We start from the raw sequence: 17,499 nt of genomic DNA on the forward strand, positions 1-17,499 counted from the left end.
AATGTCTGTCCAGTTCCTTGGCCCATTTATTGATTGAGTTCTTTTTTTTTTTTTTTTTTTTGGTGTAAAGTTTTGTAAGTTCTTTATAAAGTTTGGAGATAAGTGCTCTATCTAAAGGGCATGTGGAAAAGATTTTCTCCCACTCTGTGAGCTCTCTTTTCACATTATTAATTTAATATTTTGGCACTTGCAAATAAATGGGTAGAATTGGAGAATATCATGCTAAGTGAAATAAGCCAATCCCAAAAAATCAAAGGTTGAATGCTTTCCCTGATAAGTGGATGATGATATATAAGGGGCTTGTGGGGGTTGGTGAGAGAAGACTGCAGGACCTTTAGATTATGTAGAAGGAAATGAGAGGGAGGGGGGTATGAAAAATGGTGGAATGAGACAGACATCATTACATGTATGCTTACACCAATGGTATGAATCTACATCGGGCACAACCATAGAAATGAAAAGATGCACCCCATTTGTGTACAATGAATCAAAATGCAGTCTGTAAAAAATTTTAAAAAATAATTAAAAAAATAAGAAATGAGAAGAACCAACCAGTGAAGTAGTTGAGAACAGGAATGAATTAGGTCCTTCATTTCAAGAGAAGAGTTTTAAAAAGGACTCAGTGGTCTACATTCTTTAGAGACCTGATGGCATCATGGCGACCTCACGAGGGCAGGTCAGTGGGGAGCGTGGAAGCCGAGAGGTTGAGAAGACAAAGCGAGATGAGATGGTGACCTCGAAGAGCTTTCCATAATTGGAAGGTGTTTAACCAGCAAGAGAAGGGAAGACGAAGAACATAAAGGAAGGGAGGGGATGGCGGGAAGGTGTTTTTTGGATGTGAGAATTGTGAGCACTGTGAGCTGAGAAGTTGCTGGTGGAGAGACACAGAAGAGAGTCTACGGCTGATGACACAGGGTTGATGACACAGGGCCGATGACAGATCCCTCCTGGTCAAGAATCACATGTTCAATCATGGTTCCATGGGGAAATTAGGTACCTTTTCTTTTTACCCTCAACCCTTTTCCCAAGAAAACACCCAGTCATAAAGACTGACATGCCTGTGTCCTTAGGGCTGTGTTAGAGGATAACGTAAGTGGTAGTAGACCTACTGTGGAGAGACCGGTTTATGATTTGAGGTTACCATGGTTGCTTGTTAATCATCCTGATCATGACATTACAAGATCTTTCTGGCAAGAGGTCATCTACTTTTTAGGTTGTGTCTGACCTGCCCTACAAAAACTTTACTGTCGGAGACTTTCAGTATTCTTTTCACAGCAGAATGGTGCCCTGTTAACCTCCACTGGAAAAAGTAGATTTCAGAAATGGGTGCCCCATGTATTGATTCTTCCTTCTTCAGGAATTTTTATTTTTGAGATGGGGTCTAAGTTGCCCAGTCTGGTCTCAAACGTGAGATCCTCCTGCCTCAGCCTCCTGAATTGCTGGGATTGCAGGTGTGCACCACCACATTCAGTTTTAATTCTTCCTGAAAAGAATGTAATATCCCAGGGAAGGTGGGAATTTAATGATATTGGTGCTTGATATTAATTTTTAGGTGCTTAACACTTGGACCCTCAGCATGAGTCTTTATCTTCCAACACATAATGGATTTTACCAGAAAGGGTATTAGACATCTGTTTATGTGACATGATTTTAGGGAAACTCAGCTACAGAAGAGATGAGATTTAAAGATATTGTCTGGGGTTGTGCATGTAGTTGATGGTTGAACTGAAACTCTGTCTCCAGTCCCCTGACTTTTGACCCTGAATTTCCTTGCCTTAAATGTGTGTTGCCTGTAACAGGAAAGGGTACGGCTTTCACTGCAAAATTAACGGAATCAAACACCACAGCACCATGAGTTCAGCGAACTGCCAGGCCAGTAAAAGTATTATTGGCTCCCATGTGGTCCAGCAATAATTTCTTCTTATAGTGAAACTAGTTATGAGTTACGAAGTGTCACTGGGACTGGGGCCAGGCCGTTGAGACAGTAGGAAATCCCTATTCTTGGATCCGCAATTTCATAACTTGGCCTGTGGTTCCCTATTTCTTCATTTGTAATTTACTCCTTTTATATGTGTCATGTGGGAAAATATCCTGAAGACTTTTCTAATGAAATATATTGAATAATGGGTTTTAGTCTGCTTATAGAATTTAGAAAGTATTTCTCAAGAACTTTGAAGTCATCTACTGAAAAGTCATTTTAAAAGAATGGCCTACCAAAGGCTGATGTTTTCTCTGATATGCAGATGCTAATTCACAATAAGGTGGGGGAGATAGGGAAGACTAGAGATACTTTATATTAGGTAGAGGTGAGTGAAGGGGAAAGGGTCTGAGGGTAGGTAGGATAGTAGAGTGACACAGACATTGTTACCTCATGTACAATATGATTGCATGATGGATGTGATCCTGCAATATGTATAATCAGAAAAATGAGAGATTATAGTCCATTTATGTATAATCTATCAAAGTGTATAAATGCCTTCTACTGTAATGTACAACTAATTAGAACAAATAAAATTTAAAAATAAAAAAAAAGAATGGTCTAATTTTGTTTCATTTTTGTGGTTCGGGACTGATCATTATTAGTATGCATCTTCTGTCTTGCACAAACAGAATGTAGACAGCTGGCTTATAAACAAATATATAAAGTGTGTGCTTTGTAATTACTCTTCTTATTTATCAGGGAATAAGAAAATAGAAATAATTATCTTCAATGTTTTGTTTCTCTAGTAAAGATAAGGCGACTTTAAATATGCCCATTTGTGCTCCATTGGAAAACTAAAAGGAAATATGCCTCAAAGGAATTCCTGGTTAATTTTGGAAGCTACAGTTATTGGCGACGCGTAATTGGTGATGCACCCCCATATCTCATTCCTATCGTGTGCACTCTCTGGAGCTCCACATTCCTTACTAACTTGGGGGTAGTGGAGCGGAGTGAAGAATCATCTGGGTAAGATAGATTCTTGAACCTGCAGTGTGAGCAACTATGAAGTGAGTCATCAAATGTGGACTTGATCTGGCACCAGAATCATCCTTAAGAGATTAATATCTGTAGGAGGGTGCTGGGTCTGCTATTGTGGCTTCATGATGTCATGGTAAATGTGGCTGCAGTGCTCAGGTGGAAGGTGGGGGTGGGGGAAGGAGGTACTGATTCCTGTATAGAAAGCTCAAATATGTGTAATTTCACTTAAAACCTTTGATCTTCAAGAAGCGATCTCAGCAACAGCAATGGGCACAAACCATTTTGACACAAAAAGAATCGAGCCTTAAGAATGAAGGAAAATGACATAAACAAGCCTAGCTATTTCCAACATAAATAATTCATATTCTTTCTGTGTTCTCTTCTGAGCCTCCACATTGACTGTTAAGAATATCTTTTCTTTTTCCTTTCAAGACAAGATGTCAGTCATCTACAGATACAGCATAGGGATGTGGAGCAGGTGATTTACCTTTAACCTCTCTCACTGAGAGGTAGCATAGTCTATGGCATTTAAATTCTGGGGGGATATTGACTTAATTATATTGTCAGAGAAGGTGATTCATGAACTCAGGTGGTATTTTCATAATCACATAGAAATACTGGGTTTGGAAAACAGGTTTTATCTAGCACAAAAGATTTCATTCAACCCAGATAAAAGACTACTATTTGCTAAAATCATACACATTTCTAATGGTTTTCCATCTGAACAGCAGTACTGAATGAGATTATAAGTCACTGAGCTATTAGATTTCAACTTTATGCTATTTGTTGCAAGTTGTTGACCAAGACCTAGCTTGTTTTTCCATATTGCTGCCAACTTCCCTGAAATCTCAGATCTTTTGCTTCTCCTCATGCCAACTGTCCAAGAACACAGAGCAGATGCTCACACTGACCATTCTCAGATGCTTGGTTCATGGACTGTGGACAGTGCTTTTCAAGAGTGGGAGACACATTTTTTTTTTGCCAAAATTGAAATACCATAGGTTTAGGGTCAATCCCTTATTTATGCTCATGCTGTTGGGAAAAGAGTTAGGAAATAAATCATATCGTGATTAGCTTAGTCAGATTTCTGTCACTGTGACAAGATAACTGAGATAAACAACTTAAAGAAGGAAAGATTTTTTGGTTTACAGTTTCAGAGGTTTTAGTCCATGGTTGCTTGACTCTGTTGCTGCTGGGACTGTGGTGACAGAAGTGAATGGGAGGAGGAAACCTGCTCACCTCCTGGCAGTCAGGAAGTAGAGAGAGGAAAGTAGTCCTTCAAGGGCACACCCTGGATGACTTACCTTCCTCCAGTAGATTCACCTCCTAAAGGTTCCATTGCCTCCCAACAGTGCCACAGGCTGTTAACACAGGGGCCTTGGGGAGACATTCAAGAGCCAAACCATAACCAGGATCAAGGACTGGCAGAGGGCATGTAATAAAATGTCAGAGAATCTAGAGAGCACATTATGAAGCATTTCATCATACTGAAGAGAAAAGATGGAGAAATGTTGAAACCGTAAAGAAAAAGGGCAGCCTGGTCAATGAGTAGGAACATCATTTCTAATAGCCTAATGGGAAGACTTCACCTCTGTAAGAAATATATGACTTGATCAAAATGAAGGAACTCACATTATGACTTTAGTCAATAGTATGTAACAAGTAAATGACCTGGATGGCGGTGATACACAAATTCTGTTACTCTGTACCCTGGATGGCACTGGATAAGAGGGCATCCTAGTCACCCTAATAGGAGGTGCGATTGCATTCTTGGTCAGATACTTATGTTTCATCTCATTAAGGGAACTCAGAATGCAGTGAATGTGAAGAAATGGGCTTACTGCCTCATGCTTTGGCAAAAGGAGAGAAGAACCAAAATATGAGATATGGGCTGGGGTTGTGGCTCAGTGGTAGAGCACTTGCCTAGCATGTGTGAGGGACTGGGTTCAATTCTCAGCACTGCATATAAATAAATAAAATAAAGGTCCATCAAGAACTATAACACACACACACACACACACACACACACACACACACACACACACACATTGAGAGCAGTGACGGAGGGTGGGAGAGCAGTTACTGAAATCAGGGGTCTCTGATGCCTTCATAGCTGTGGCATGCCTAGTTTCTGGGAATATTTCTGTGCAAAGGCACAGCATGCCTAACTGCTATAGCAATGTCCTGGATGAGGAGGCTCTGTGCAAGAGTCCTGTCAGCTCTGACCTTGATCTCCGGCACACAGCTCCTGGAAAGAAAGGAATTCTTATGCTAGACAACCACCATGTTTCACCAGCTCTGCTTCTTCAGCTCCTGCTCGCCTTATAGCAACTTTTAACAATGGACTTTCTTGAGAGCTACACAAAGCTCCTAACGTTGCACTTTGCAACTATGGATTGCTACTGCGGAAAAGCTACATAGATGTCCTAGTTTCTGTAATGTTCCTGAATACAAAGAATAATGCTTGCATAGTCTTTAACCTGACAACGAGACATATATAAATAAAGATTGCTGGCGTAATTCTTTAGACCAGCATCTCCATCAGAGAGCAGGCTCCACCTGATCCCAGCTTGATCTTCAAGATCTGTGTCTGTGAATCTTTATTTTCCAATCCTTTGACCCTCACCAGACCCAAGAAATTGATTGTGCTGGTCGCAACATATATATATATATCTACTGGAGGAAGGCAAGTCATCCAGGGTATACACACACACAAACACACACACACACATATATGTATATTAAAAAATATATATATACACACACACACACACACACACATACACACACACACACACATATATGTATATTAAAAAATATATATATATACACACACACACACACATATATATATATGTATATTAAAAAATATGTATGATGTGTCTCATTTAATGAAACTCAGGACTTCCTGGCTATATTCTTTTTTTGTTTTTTGTTTTTTTTTTCCCCTGTGCTAGGAATTAAACCCAGGGCCTTGTGCTTGCAAGGCAAGCACTCTACCAACTGAGCTATATCCCCAGACCTTTGGCTATATTCTTTACAGGAGGAACATGCTTAACAGTCAGTAAACCTTATTCATGGTTTTCAGTAAATGTTAAATAAAATATGGACAAATGCAAAATATATTTTTATTTACCTCTTTTTCTTCACATATAAACTTTCAGTATAAAAAAATATCCAGGCCTTTACAAGCATTTTTCAGTTTTAAAAAACAAACCCAAACTATACTGATCTTTTTGTTTAAAAAAAAAAAAAAAAAAGTGTGTGTGTGTCGAGGGATTTATCCAAGTAAACAAATGGTCCCAAATCAAACCACTGTTCTAATTTTCTTCGAGACTTCTGGCCTGTGTGTTCTACGAACGCAGAAGTTATCAAGAATAGAAATGCTGCTCTAAAGAAATTATACTTTAAAAATACTGAAATATAATTGTTGGCAGTTGGGGTGCCCAATTTTCCTTTGTACCTGGAGTAAATTTAGGAAAAATATCTTTTTTAAAAAATATCTTAGCTTTCTTGTTTTGAATTATTAGCTGTATTTTGTATTTTTAAATACAAACACAAAGTCAATATCATTGCATCTGTAGTCAAAAATCATAGCCACCGCTTCAAAGGATCTTAGGTCTTCTGAGCTTAAATAAAAGCCAAAAATGCAAATCGTGCCAAGGGTCAACCATGTGCCTCTCTGGATCTGTTAGATATGGCAACTTTGTATGAAGTTTGGCTTTCAAAGTTGCTACTCCAGTAGCCTCCATAGGTAAGACCTGGTGTAGGTGGAACATCTCAGAAATCCTCTGCTGTCAAAGCATCCACAGGATGCTCATAATTTTGTTTGATACTATAAGAGCAAGGAAAGAGATGCTAGATTTATGTTATTATGGAACACAATAACACTGGAATAAGATGTTGTGAAGGTATTTTACGGACAGTGCAACTTGATGTAAAAAGAAGACCGTGCTGTGTCTACCCGTAGGCATTCATGGGTTGGCTGGGAGTGCTGAGTTGCTGGAGATCAAGAGTTGTCACTGGAAGGCAGGGCCAGAAGTCATTCATTCCACCATGTCCGCCGGGCAGAAGGGTCGCCACTGACCAAGATGAAAAGCGTTGCAGTCACCATCTTCCCAAAGCCAGACCTGTTTTAGGTACCCCTGAACGTCCAGTGATCCAGACCTATGGCTAGGAAACTGGTTTCATTATACTGTCCCCAAGGGTTATTTTGTTCAAAACCCCAAGTTTAACGGAAGAGGAGTCATCTGTCCACACAATGGACGTAGATAGACTTTTCTTTTTAATTTTGAAAATGGATTTCCTCCGATGTTTATGCAGCAGCTGTTTCAACTTGTCCTTAAAAAAACTGGTGGTGAGCGTGTACAAGATTGGGTTCAAGGCGCTGTTGACTGGAAGGAAAAAAATCACTATCCAGGAAGTGATTGTGCCTGGAGAAGGAAAAAAAGCATGAAAAAGAATGGAGAAAACGTACACACTAAGGAAAAAAAAATCAAGGGTCAGGGTGTGTTTGTGTGTTTGGTGCTGGGGATCAAACCCAGGGCCTTGCACATGGTAGGAAAATACTCTACCACTGAGAAACAACCCCCTTCTGAAGGTGAGGATTTAAACAGACAAAACATAAATAGCACTGCAGCCAATGCTTTTTATGAGAGCGCGACATAAGACCTTTGAGTTTCTTCTTACTTGGAGCTACAGGTTCAAAGTCTTCCCCTTTAACTTTTCTCAGTTTTCAGAACTATCCTGCAGATTATTGTGACAAAACAAGAGGAAATAGCTGAAAAATATGTAAACTAGAAATTGCCATGCCATGTGTTTTTCTTGCCTTCACTTATAGAAATACAAGGAAATGAGGAAATAATCACTAGAACAAGCTCAGAACAACTTCTGGTCCAGAAGCCAGATTTGACCTTGGCAGTAACTCCATCCAGTCCCCAAGGCTTACTTTCCTGCCCTTGTGTGCCAGAGACCCCATTTTTGAGGTGGGAAGATTTGAAGAGGAAAGAAGAATGTGTCCCCCAACCTTGATGAATTCCTTTTGTGTGCAGTCTTACGTATGCTAGTAGAATATTCAGGAAAGAGGTCAGAAAAGGCTTTTTGTGAGGAGAAGTTTGGAAAGATGGAGTCCTTCTCCAGTGTGTCCTTCGCTGGGTTTGAATGAAATGCACTTTCCTCCTTTAAAGGCAGCCTGCTCCTTTGGTGAGACACGCCTTAGCTCATGTGACCCTGGACAAATCTTTTGCCATCTCTAACCCTCACTGACTTTCTCTGTACAAGGAGGCTGGTGGTAGCTGACTTGGCTGCACCTAGGGGGCTTAGCTGCTCACCTCTGTGGACATCCCCTTACAAATTCTCACAACCGACCAAGATGCTGCCTCCTTCCATGTTGTTAAAAGTTCAGAGACCTCCCAACTGTGTAGTAAGACCCAACTACTGTCAATCCATGAACATCCTAGCTAGCTATTGGTTCATCAGTCAGTTTGCAAGTATCCTTCTCCGTTACTGGTCCCCTGTTAGCCCAGCGGGATTCTTAAAGATAGCTTCACTGCCATCTTCTCTCTCTTGCTTTTCTCTCCCCATGACTCACTTTCTTTCTCCTCCTTGCTTTTCGCACTCTTTCTTGCGCGCACCCTTTCTCTTTCCCTTTCTTTTCCTCTCATTTTCTCTCTTACCTTGCAGGAAGACACTCTGTTTGCTTAATAAACTCCTTTATGTGATTTCCCATGTCTGGCGTGGTTTTCGTGGGATTCCTTACATTAGTTACTGTAATTTTATTCTTCTCTTGAACCTTCTTGGTTCTTTATGTATTTTAATTCTTCCTCTTTTTCTTTGTCATTTCTTCTCTGCTTATCTGACCTTACTTCATCTTCCTCCTCCTTTCCCTCCTTTTTCTTCTCTCTTCTCTCCTGTATTTGCCTCCCTCTTTCCCCATCCTTTCTTCTCTTCCTTATTCTTATTTTTTTTTTAAATGGAAAGAGAATCAAAGAATAAAATCTATATCCTATCTCAGATTTATTCAAGGTTTCTATTATTTGTTGCTAATTTTTTTTTAACTCAGATTATCTGAAGAGTTAATAAATGAAGAAAAGCAAAGTAGATTGCTTTTTGTTGGTGGTTCCCCACCAAAGGAATTATGAACAGTAATCCTACCCCCAACCTGTCAGAGAAACAGTTCCTGAGAACCCTTGCTTTCAATTAGGCAAAGAGAAAAGGGCCAGGAAGATTCCATGTGTAATTTGTACTCTGTGTGAGGCTTCCTATTCAGTCTCAGGGAGACTCCTAACTTAAGATGAACAGCTGAGTTCTGAGACAGGAGGGCTAAGCTGGTTTTATCTTTTGGGCTGGTGCTCAATAGTATCAGTGACATACCATGACCTGCCCAACCCAGAATTTGGAGGGTGGGGACAGGGTGGGTAAGGTCAGTGACATGCACTTCCTACAGCACTGGGAGGAGTCAGACAAGCAATCAGACAAGCAAGAAGGGCTTTATGATAGACTTCTTTCCTAGATCCGCCCAGGTGTTTCAGACAAACTTTCATGTAGTGAGCATAAATGTAGAGGAGGACTGAGGTGTGGCCTAGTCGTGTTCCATGGGACAGTTTTTCCTGTTCTAGGGACCTTCATGGAGCATGTAATTAAGCTGATCACAATCTAGGCTGTCCAGGCTCTCCCAGGGGGCTGATTACTCCTACTGCCATCAGATGCCCTTGATCACCAGATGTCTCCTGATTCCAAATCAGAGAGTTCTGTGGACCAAACTCTTTCCCCAACCCCACCAAATTCATATGTTGAAGTCCCAGGATCTATGAATGTGACTATATTTGGAGACAGAGCTTTTTAAAAAGCGATTAAATTAAAATGAGGTCATTAGGGTGGGTCCTATTCTAATCTGACTGGTGTCTTTATATGAAGGAGAATTAAGGACATAGGAAGAGATACCTGGGATGCACACACAGAGCAAAGGCCACACGAAGACGCAGCAAAGACTTCCATCTGAACGACAATGATAGAAGCCCCAAGAAAAACCAAACTGAGATAGGAATTTGGGGATGCAGTAAAAAGAAGCGCCCCAGAGCTGTTGAAATGCAGGAAACACCCATGGACCTTTTAAATGTGAAGCAAGCATGCCTAAGCAACACCTGTCCTTAATCTGTACCCTTGACCTGGGCCTAGATCTATGTTTTTACCTGCAAAAAGTAACTTGAGGGCGATGCGCAAGCACTAGAAAGACTGGAGCCAGGCCATGTGGCTTGCCCTGGTCCTACCTCTAGTGCAGCCCCAACTGTCCCTCTACAAACATCATGTGCCAAGGACCTCATTTGTCCTGAGTTGGTTCCCCTCATTGGGAACTCCTGAGACCCTCCTTTGGTGACAATACCTGTGGGGTCACTTTGATCTTGGTTTTCTAACCTCCAGAACTGTGAGAAAGTAAGTTTCTGTGATACTTTATTCTGACAGCCCTCAGGGTCTAATAAAAAGAGAAAAAGCCTCAAGGAGCTAAGATTCACAGAATATTAAAAAGTGAAAGAAATTTGAGAGATCATCTAGGTGAGATGACATTTCTAAGCTCTCTCCATGGATCAATGACTGGGTCAGGACAGGAAACTGGATCTCCTGCCTCCCTCATGTAGGATCCTTGTAACTGCCCCCGAGATCCAGGAGAAGGAGTGCCTGGAGTGGGGAAGACATCACAGGGTGGAGATAGGAGTGGGGAGGTTGATGAAATGAACTCTATCCTTTCCACCATCTTGGATGAGCTCAGCTTCTATAATCAACCAGGGAAGCTATGTGCTGTGGGCAGCCTGTGTGTTGCTGATACATGTCATTCTTCTTAGGTCATAGCCCAGCAGAAGCTTTTTCTTAGCCCAGAATAACCTATGTGAAAAGCACTTTGGAAAATTCAAAGGTAAGTAAGATGTGGTCCCTTTGCTTCTGAAGCTTATGATCTAGAGGGAGCCATGGATCCATTCAAAACCAATGCTGATGTGGGGTGACTCAGGAAGGGGAGGAGTTCAGTGCAAACAAGATGTCAGGGACAATTAAGCATCTGACTGGAAGGAAATGGGTGAAGAGAGGTCTGGAAAGCCATTTTAGAGGAGGAGTACTTGGGTTGAACCTTGCTGGATTACAAGGGGTGTTAATAGACTAGAAAGGATCATGAGTACAATCCAGGTAGAGGGAAGAGTTCAGCAAAGGCTGACGTCATTTTAGAAAAGTGCAGAGGCGAAAGAAAGCCTCATCATTCCAAAGGGTCTGATCATAGAAAATGTGAGAGTAATGTGAGAGATAAGAAGCATTATAATGCTAATCCCAGCATTTGGACTTTATTCCATAAACAACAGAAGCCAATGTCCAGTTTAGTCCTGCTGAATTTGAAATGACAGGACGTAAACATGGAGATGTCCAGGTAGTGGTCATAGATTGGACACTATTCAAGAGAACATCTGTGACCATTAATATTGAATGAACTCTCCTCTTCATGTACAACTAGTTCTCTTCAAGTGATCTTGCACAAATTCTCTCGGTTTCTTCTCTTATCATCCAGGCCAGAAAGGCTCCCACGTGTTCAGTCCTGATCTCCCTTCTGATTTTAACTCCCACCGCACCTGGTTCACGGGACATCTATACTTGCTTGTAAAGATGAAGCCTATAGGCTAAGGGACCACTGTGGCCGTCCTGTGTCATGGTACAGCAAGATACTTGACAGTCTCACACAACTGTGCACAAGCCAGAGGGAAAAAAGGTTGCAATGGCTGTTATTGATCTACTATCTATCAAAACAGTGAGTTTTTAACTCACCAAGAGTCAGGCTAGAGTCTTGGGAGGCCCCTAGATGATTGTGATCTCTAGATCCCAGAAATGACTTTAGGTAGAATCCTAATTAATGAAAGGTGGTCTTCTCTTGTTGAAGTAAGACTGTCAGCTGAGAAACCTGGTCTTCTGGATGAGGCACTTCTTCAGAACAGCTAGCACTCCACACAGTCCAGTGTGACTGACATTCCATGGCTAAGGTCACACAATAGACCAGTGATTCCAACCAGTTGTGTATGCATCAGAATCACAGGGGAGTTTTAGTAAAACACCCAGGTACATGCCTGAGCTTCCAGAGATAAAACTGAGAGCTCTGAGTGGAACCTGGCCATGTATATTTTATTACTGTTGTTGTTGTTGTTGTTTTCCACCTTCCTGGTAGAGAACCACCACCTAGTTCAGGTGCAGGCAAGATGCTCAGAATTACTTTCTCCCTGGGTTACACCACTACCGAGTTTCCATCTTACCATTCCAATTACAAAACACTAGGAGGAAAAAATAACTCTTCATATGCAAGTCATAGGTATTTATGGAGAATCGACTATGTATAAGGCACAATCCTAGATTCTGGTCTCATCCAACAAAGGGCATTAGCAAGGAATGTACTTGAGAAAGATAGAAGGTACTGACCTGGTATTTCCACTCTGAGGAGGGAAAGAATTTTGACAACAAACACAGGAATCCAGCAGATGGCATCAGAGAACACTATAAAAAAGAAGCGATTTGCAAGAGCCACCTCTTTTCCGATGTGATTCCTCACTTCTGCCGTCTGCAAGGCAGTTTTTTGGATGGAACAGAACATAGTAATATAGGAAAATACAATGATGAGAAATGCCAGCAAGTTCACACCTGTTGGGAAAAGCACATCTCTTAACATTTCAGGTGTATAAGTCAACGGAAAGATATTGGGGAACTTAGATGTTAAATATGGCACCTTTTAAACTTGTGCTTCCAAGAAGCGTTCTTTTGTATCAGCCTAGAGGTATTCTGTTAAAATTCCTGAGTTTAAGGAATTGGGTTTTCTAACTCAAGAAGATGTCAAAGACGTAAATCCTTTATGAAAAAATTATAGACTTCTGAAATTTACATCTAGATATATTAGGAAGTAAACTCTAGCTTTTCTAAAACATAAAAAAGCTATTTTTGTTTTTAACACTCTGCAAATTCAAACCTTAAGGGATTACTATAATCATATACATGTCTCAAAAAATAAATACAACCCCATTTCCTTATCTTATACATATGAATAAGATAGCCTTGGAATTTATCATGAATATAATTGCCTCAAAAACATTATTCCTCACATAGTTTGGTCTTAAATAAAAATAATACACAGAACAAAAATGCATTTTTGGTTTGTTTATTTTTCTCTAGGTTGCTCACAGTAATTTAAACTACCATGGTTCAGAACCCTTTAGACTCATCTTAGAAAAAGAAGACAGAAAAAAGTTACAAATTCAACTGTATGAATCACTCTTGGGGCCAAATAGATTCACAAGATTCTCACTTAGCCTAACTCTTCCTGTGGCACAGACTTTGTAGTCACTTAGTTTGCTTTATTCTTGCTGTAATAAAAATCCTAGGAGATCATCTCATTTCTCATAGTGAACATAAAATTTGCACATATGTTCAGTTGCTTAAAACATGGTAATCTTAGCCTAGACCGTATGTAAGACTGGTGAAGTCTAGGAAAAATACTTTGCTTTCAAGGCTATTTTTTTATCCCAAACAATCTCACTCTAAAGCTGAACTACAGAATTTTATAAAACTGGTTTACCTTAGACCAGAAAATAAAATAACTGTTAGAAAATGTTCCTCAGGACCAAATTCTGAAAACAGACTTACAGAAAGGATGAAAAGTGTGTGTTCTCAACGTATGGTAGTAGTGGAAGGGTGTTAATAATAGGGGAAACTGTTTTGTTGGCAGGTAGGGGGACTGTATGTTCTGACTTATGCATGAATGTCTGAAATTCATAAGAAATAGAACATTTTCCCAATAATGTATAGGCCTGGAAGCTGATGTACTCAGCCCCTGATCTAGTAAATATGATCAAATTTTCATTGCTGGTGAAAAATAAATATTTCTACAGACTCCCAAAAAAAAAAAAAAAAAAAAAATAGGGGAAACTGTGCTACCTCTAAAACTTTCCTCTAAATCTAAAACTGCTGTAAAAAAAAAAACAAAAAAACAAAAAAAAAACAAAAACAAAACAAAAAAAAAAAAAACTTAAAAATTGTATATTCTTAAAACAGGAAAAAAGTAATCTAGTGAGAGTTCTGCAACTCCTATCACATGCAAACCAAGCATAGACAGACAATAAGGATGATGAGGACACGGGGTGTGTGTGTGTGTGTGTGTTGTGCTACTCACTCGTCATCATCTGAAATACATCATGGGCGTTTAACACTTGTAGTGGACTCTAACTGTAAGATCTAGCTGCACCAAACTTCCTTAGTCCATTGCCCAGGCCTGTCCCTGGTTTTGGACCTTGGACTCCACTGTGTCTTTTCCTGGCACACAGCCCCCACACCCACCTTCCTCTGCCTTCACTTAGCTATGCCTCCTCATCCTTTGGACCTCAGTTTGGATTCCTTTCTACTGGAAAAAGCCTTCCCTGGTCCTCAGGTCTGGGACTCCTAGAACATCCTGTACTCCTCCATCATGGCTTTTAACCGCCTGTGATGTAAGGACCTGTTTACTGGTCTCCATCCTCCTCTCTAGCCAGGGAGGTCTGTGAGGGCGAGATCTGTCGCACCTGTAGTTCCCAACAGAATGCACAGCCCATGGCAGGTGACACATCAATCCTTGTTGACTTGGGGAATGTAATGTGGGGTGCGTGTGTGTCCGGGAAAGGCAGCTACGTCTGGATCAAGGAAGAAACAGTGCAGAAGAATCCAAGGAACCACCTATTCCACCACGGAGAGGCGTGGCGGGGGGGGGGGGGAGGGCAGATCTATGAACAAAAGCTACCCAACAGGGCTGTGTCTGAGGAGTATTATCAGAGTGGTGCAGAGGGAGCATTTTATTTTCCAGAGGAGGAAGAAAATGAGTAGACAGAGAAGACGTGGAATAATGGTTAGAGCTGGGTCAGGATGAGTTTAAGTAACTCATTTAAACCTGGCCTTGAAAGTGGCAGGGAACCACTGCAGGTCTCTGAGCAGAGGTGCACACAATTTTTTGATCCACAGGGAGATGATAATGGTGGTGAACAGATAAATGGGAGGAGGGAAGGCCTGGAGGTAGAAAGACCAGTATGTGCTAAGGGAGGGGAGGTGCTAAGGTTCCAAACCGAGGCAATAGCAGCAGGTAGAGGCTGGAAGGAGCATAAGACAGAGGCTCAGTTTGATGACTATTACTTTATGACAAAGAAAGGACCACAGAGCTTGTTGATTGCATGCTGATGAGGAGAAAGAAGGGAAGGGGAACAGAAAATGATCATATGCTGTCGTGGTTTTAAGATTAAGCAGAATTAATACACATTATACAGTAGAATTTTTTAAAAAACTTTAAGGTGCTCAATTTGTCATTCATTTATAATAGAGGATATAGGGTCTTCTTTTCTAAAAAAAAAAAAAAATCAGGAGGAATTAAAACAACTGAAAAGGAAAGAATCTTATTAGGCATCCTTATAGTGCTGGTTTAAAAGTTTCCTTTACCAAAGATGATAAGTCTTCCTGGCATTTCCATTCAGATAATCTCCTGCTAGTAAATTTCCAGAATTTTATTGTTATTTATTTAACTTAGAACTAGATTGTTAAAAAAAAAAAAAAAAAAAAAAGAGTTCAAAAACTGGGTAGGGTTTTAGGACTCAGCTAAACTAGATTCTTCAGCTCATAAAGACTGTATACAAACATGAATTCAAAGGTATGTAGAGATAATAAAAAAGAAATCCACAAATCCCGATAGCATGTCTGTTTTCTGCACTATATCTCTACAATAAAAAGTTTAATAAAAGCTTCTAGAAATATGTAGAACTTTTCTTTCACAAGGATGTAGTCTTGACTAAATTTGTTTACTTTCTGAAATAGACAAAACTACCTTTGCTGAAGTTTTTGGTATTTGTATTAAAATGATGTTTATCCAGGAAATGAAGAATAGAATTTACCTAGGAAAATTCCAAGAGAATATCCTCTGCTTCCAATATCTTCTGTTTGGTCATAATAAAGTGGGAAACATACTCCATTTTTCCCATAAAAGTTTCCAAAGTAATCCTCATTCCAAAAGGGAATTACAGCTATTAAAAATCCCACCGTCCAGATGCAAATGAGGATGATGGAGGTCTGCCGCTTCCCAGGACGAATGTTACTGAAGGGGAAGACAATGACCAGGAACTTCTCCAGAGTTAGGAAGGTCAGCAACAGGACAGAGACTTCGGTGGAAAGCATGGCCAGGAACCCCATAAGGCGGCACGGCAAACTCTCCATCCACAGCAGGGCATACTTCTGATACTGCCCTCGGTATTTTATATCAAAAAAGCCAATGAAGAACAAGTAAATGCCCATCAGGCAATCAGCACCTGTGGATGAATCAACCCAGTGTCTGTTGGTAGGTCTCAGCGTCTCTCATTTTAGTTTTCTGATTAGGTCTGTCTAGCTCCTTCGACCTGTGTTAAGTGAACTAATGTATCTATTGGAATACCAAGTAGCCAATGGACTTCAAAATCTGTCTATTTCTAAAGTACCAACCACATCATGACTTCGTTATATAGTTAAAAAGGAAGGAGGGGGGCCTTCTTGTGGGGAAGGGTTAGTTTTAAATAGCAAGCATCTACTACTGGCAGTGAATAAAAGGAATCATTTCCTGAGCTCGAGAAGAGTGGGTGTTACTGTAATTGAAGTTAATTAAGCTTAGTTTATAACCCACAGAACTATCTCCCTAATCCGTTACTTGGCTTATCATTTTGTTTCCCCATTTCCATAACATAACTCCCAGGGTTAGGTCATTATAAGATTGTCCAATCTAAAATATAGCTACAAAGAAAACCACCTTTATATATAGAAAATAAATTTTCCCACCATATATATATATATATATGCATGTATATATATGTATATTTCATATTAAATGCCATTTGTTGAAGATCTCTTTCTATAATATATATGCACATACTATATATCTCTAGCACCCAGCTCACAGAAGATATCCTGTCTACTTATATAGGAAACATACTTACAACAAAGGATTTTGATGGACATAGCGTGAGTTGTATTCTCAGCTTTAATGAAAGATCTCATGCCAATGACAGAAAGATTTCCAAAGCAGGTAATGAAAGCTATAACCCAGACAAATATTCTGAGGATATTGTTAGCCAAGAGGTCCTCAAATGAAGAAATGCCGTCAGTCGAGGGCATACATATTCGGACATGGGGAGCATAGGAGCAGTATCGAAAGTTTTTGAAATAACTAAAGTCAAAGGGAAAAAAAGAGTCACTTTACAGTAATGATACAGAAACTACAGCCGCAGTCCTATCAGGCTGCAACTCTAGGTTAGGCACGCAACTTCGCTATGTTTGTTTGCTCTTGTTTGTAGTGACTATGTCACTAGAGGGCTCTTCATCAAATAATGTGTTACTCTAGGCAGTATCCTTTTAGAGATTAAGAACCTAAAGGACATAGCAGTTCAGAAGTGGCGTGGCTAGGGAGAGGCAGGGGAGGTTATGGGAGTTTGAAGTTCAGGGGCTCTACTTTTTTCCATGTTCACATTGGATTATTCTCTCACTGGGTA

General features: G+C 40.3%; 1 protein-coding gene across 1 annotated transcript in view; it reads right to left on the minus strand.

Annotated features, from left to right (window-relative positions):
- Positions 1 to 6,977: 6,977 nt before the first annotated feature.
- The window catches only part of RXFP2 (relaxin family peptide receptor 2), a gene marked incomplete at its 5' end in the record, with an annotated part of 46,211 nt that continues 35,689 nt past the window's right edge, over positions 6,978 to 17,499 (minus strand). Inside the window, 4 exons of the mRNA XM_079138411.1 lie at positions 6,978 to 7,392; positions 12,404 to 12,622; positions 15,880 to 16,290; positions 16,948 to 17,177. Coding sequence (XP_078994537.1) covers positions 7,133 to 7,392; positions 12,404 to 12,622; positions 15,880 to 16,290; positions 16,948 to 17,177 — 1,120 coding nt within the window. The 3' untranslated portion in view covers positions 6,978 to 7,132. The remainder of the gene's footprint in view (positions 7,393 to 12,403; positions 12,623 to 15,879; positions 16,291 to 16,947; positions 17,178 to 17,499) is intronic.

The sequence above is a fragment of the Sciurus vulgaris genome (assembly GCF_902686455.1).
Source record: "Sciurus vulgaris genome assembly, chromosome: 4".
NCBI classification, from domain to species: Eukaryota; Metazoa; Chordata; class Mammalia; order Rodentia; family Sciuridae; genus Sciurus; species Sciurus vulgaris.